The sequence below is a fragment of the Suricata suricatta genome, chromosome 6, assembly GCF_006229205.1.
Source record: "Suricata suricatta isolate VVHF042 chromosome 6, meerkat_22Aug2017_6uvM2_HiC, whole genome shotgun sequence".
Classification (NCBI taxonomy): domain Eukaryota; kingdom Metazoa; phylum Chordata; class Mammalia; order Carnivora; family Herpestidae; genus Suricata; species Suricata suricatta.
Genome location: NC_043705.1, coordinates 41733035 through 41736068, shown reverse-complemented (window position 1 = coordinate 41736068; position 3034 = coordinate 41733035). Strand labels below are relative to the sequence as shown.

The following is a 3034-nucleotide window of genomic DNA, read 5'->3' as shown; positions in this document are numbered from 1 at the left end:
CCGTGGCATGGCCAGAGGGCTTTCAGATATAGTAAGACTCCCCTGGCTAATGCTACCTTCGTGAATCCTTCGTGGAACATGGAAGGGTCGTGGCTGTGCCAGGCAGAGTCAGCTCACACACAGTAGAGCATGCATCCTCATCTCATACATGTAAGTTTAAGTTGTGGCTACTATACCTATTTTTTTAAGCCACTTTAAATGTTGACTGGAATATTTAATGGAAAACAGATGGTGCTTGAAATCTCTGACTTACGTTTAACAAAAGCTGTTTTGGAAATGCTGCTTATTTGTACTTTTATTGCTTTAAACACAGCACCATTTTAGCTGGTTCTGCTGAATAATTTAAGAATTACTGTCCTAGTCTAAGACAGCATTTCGAAGTGCACATGTTAATCATATACTTGATTAAACATTTCCTTGCCTTTCTCTTCAGAATCCAGTTGGCTTTTGAGTGGATAATTGTTGCATTGAGCTCAGTGACATTGGGAACAACTATAGTCCGTTTGAATTACTTAAAACACCACCATGAAAAGAAATACCTGTGATTTGCTTTCTCGAAGCAAAAGTGTAAGTACCTCTTGTCTTCATTTCTTTTCTAAAAATATGTACACATATGTTTTCTTTTTTCTTTTTTTTTTTTACTGATTTCTTTAGATTTTAATACGTTGCTATCTTGATCAGGCTTGTGGGAAGAAATCCTTGGTTAACTTTCAGTTCTTGGACTATATGCCGCTTATTAACAAACGAAGACTTGTTTGTATGTGTGGCCTAGTTGACATTTGATGGGAATTCTGTTTCAGCCAATTTATATGCCTTGCCATGGTGTGATATTGGAAACTCTCATATTTGGATTGATGCAGAAATTCTATGAGTAAAAATTGAAACTGAAGAAATTTAAGTCTTGAATATTAAATTTTCTGGGCAAGTCCAAAAGGATAAGTTGAGTTTATGTCACTACCTACTTCATTCAGTCACATTCCAAAAGTTCATGTACTTGATGAATAATGTGAATATTTGATCAATGTGACATGACTTCCATGAGCTGTCCACCCTCACATATGTCTCTAACTTTCTTTCCTTCAGAATTTTTATTTAAGTGAATGTCCCCAAAGCCCTGATGTAGAGTAAGCCTTCTTTCCATTTACCTATTCTTCTCAAGGTGCCAAATTAATGATGATTTTTAGATCTGTCTTAGCTTATAAATGAAAGCATAAGCAAACAGAGCAACTCAAAGAAAACTACACAAGGCAAGGATGAAAGTAGACTGTTAATTTCTATGAGGCAAGCTCTGAGAATATGTCCCTTTGTTCATTTACCCAAGGGGAAAAAAGACATCCAAACAGATGCAGTTGTGACGTAGGAACATTCATTTGAAGGCATCAGAAAAACCACAAATGCAAACACATTTCTCTAGTATGAGAATGCTCTGTGTTGCAACCCGTGATGCTTTTGTGATGGCCCAAGGCCGCCTCTGGTTCTTTGTACAGAATACCTCTCAGGCTTTTAAGGGTGAGCAGCGCAGGAGTATGTGGAGAAGGAAGTCTAGTGTGCCTAGTACGGCGTCTTAAAAAATGAGAAGGTGTCCAGAAGTATGCTGGTTCTTGGAGTATAGAGTGTGTTTAATTGCCAACCACAGAAATTGACCAAACTCTGAAGAAATGTCTAAATTAATTTGTTTTCCTGGCTGGTGTTTGGGTGCGTGGATTATTAGATAAAATAAAGGGCCATGGCTTGGAGCCGGGAGTTCGTTGTTCATCATATATATAGTTGTTCATTATAATAGGAGGTGACTTGCATACGAACTACCAAACTGCCAATGCATCTTTCTGTTACAAATGGTTTTTTTTCAATTTTTAACTTTATTTATTTTTGAAAGGTGGGTTGGGGAGAGAGGCAGGCACAGAGAGGGAGAGAGAGAATATCTTAAGCAGGTTCTACACCACCAGTGCAGTGTCCGATGTGGGGCTTGAACCCAGAAACCCTGCGATCATGACCTGGACATCAAGAGTCAGATGCTTAACCGACTGCGCCACCCAGGTACCCCTGTAACTGAATTTGTCATATTATGTTAAATATGAAAGTAAACCATTTACATATGATTCTTCCTTTCATTAAATTTCAGTACCATGTGATATGAAAAAAATGTGTAAAGGCAAAGGGAAGAATATTTTGGACAATTAAAAATAGATTATTAAACATTGTTCTTGGAGGAAAACATTCTTTAAAAGCAAATGATTAACTGAGCTGTGACTTTAAGGAACTGTGAGTGTTTAATGATGCTGGGAGATTTCCCATTTATGTTTGCTTAATGCAAAAATTTTCATCTTGGTGGAAAGGCTCCTGATTCCCAGATTACGAGAACGTGAGTTGCCTACATGTCTAAATGTAAACAGGAGAGCTCTTGTTTCACTGCTTCTTGGCTTCTTGAAAATCCACTGGCACAAAGGAAGTGCTCCCACCTAATTAAGTGACTCCAGGTAGGAGATTGCTGTTTCTCAGAGAAAAGAGCTACACTTTTTGCCTGGTTAGAAGTGGTCACAGAATTTCAAAAGTTCATTTTGCATTGGTCTGACAAAGTCACCCCCTACCAAGTTTTTGCCATAACAAAATCCAAGGTTATACACTTAGAGGCAGATGTTTCCTATTGCTGATGAGGAAAATTTTGAGAATTAATTTGGTTTAGGAGCTGAGGATGTTTTTCTTTGGCATTATAACATTTAAAAATCCAAAGAGAATGTTCTAAATGTTAAAATAGCCTCTGCTCCTCTCTGCAGGTCTGTACATGTCTTCTATGTGTCATTGTGAAGCTTTAGGTGTACAAATGAGCAGGAAAAAAATATCATTGTTAGACAATTACTTTATTTTTTTCTTAACACTTAAACAGTGCTCATATTTTTCCACATCACATTCAAGATCTGGTGCAGTGTCCCTTTTAATGATTAATGCTCTGGGTTCTTCATTTATTTGGGAGAGATCCATGAGATCTTTTAGCTACAAAATATAAATAAAGCCCTTTTTTCTTAAAGTGACATTT

General features: G+C 37.3%; 1 protein-coding gene across 2 annotated transcripts in view; it reads left to right on the top strand.

Annotated features, from left to right (window-relative positions):
- Positions 1-517: 517 nt before the first annotated feature.
- LOC115294408 (cAMP-specific 3',5'-cyclic phosphodiesterase 4D-like) overlaps positions 518-3034 on the top strand; it is a 650465-nt gene continuing 647948 nt past the window's right edge. For both annotated transcript variants that reach the window (XM_029942281.1, XM_029942280.1), the window contains exon 1: positions 518-567. In XM_029942281.1, the coding sequence (XP_029798141.1) occupies positions 526-567 (42 nt within the window). In that variant the 5' untranslated portion in view covers positions 518-525. The remainder of the gene's footprint in view (positions 568-3034) is intronic.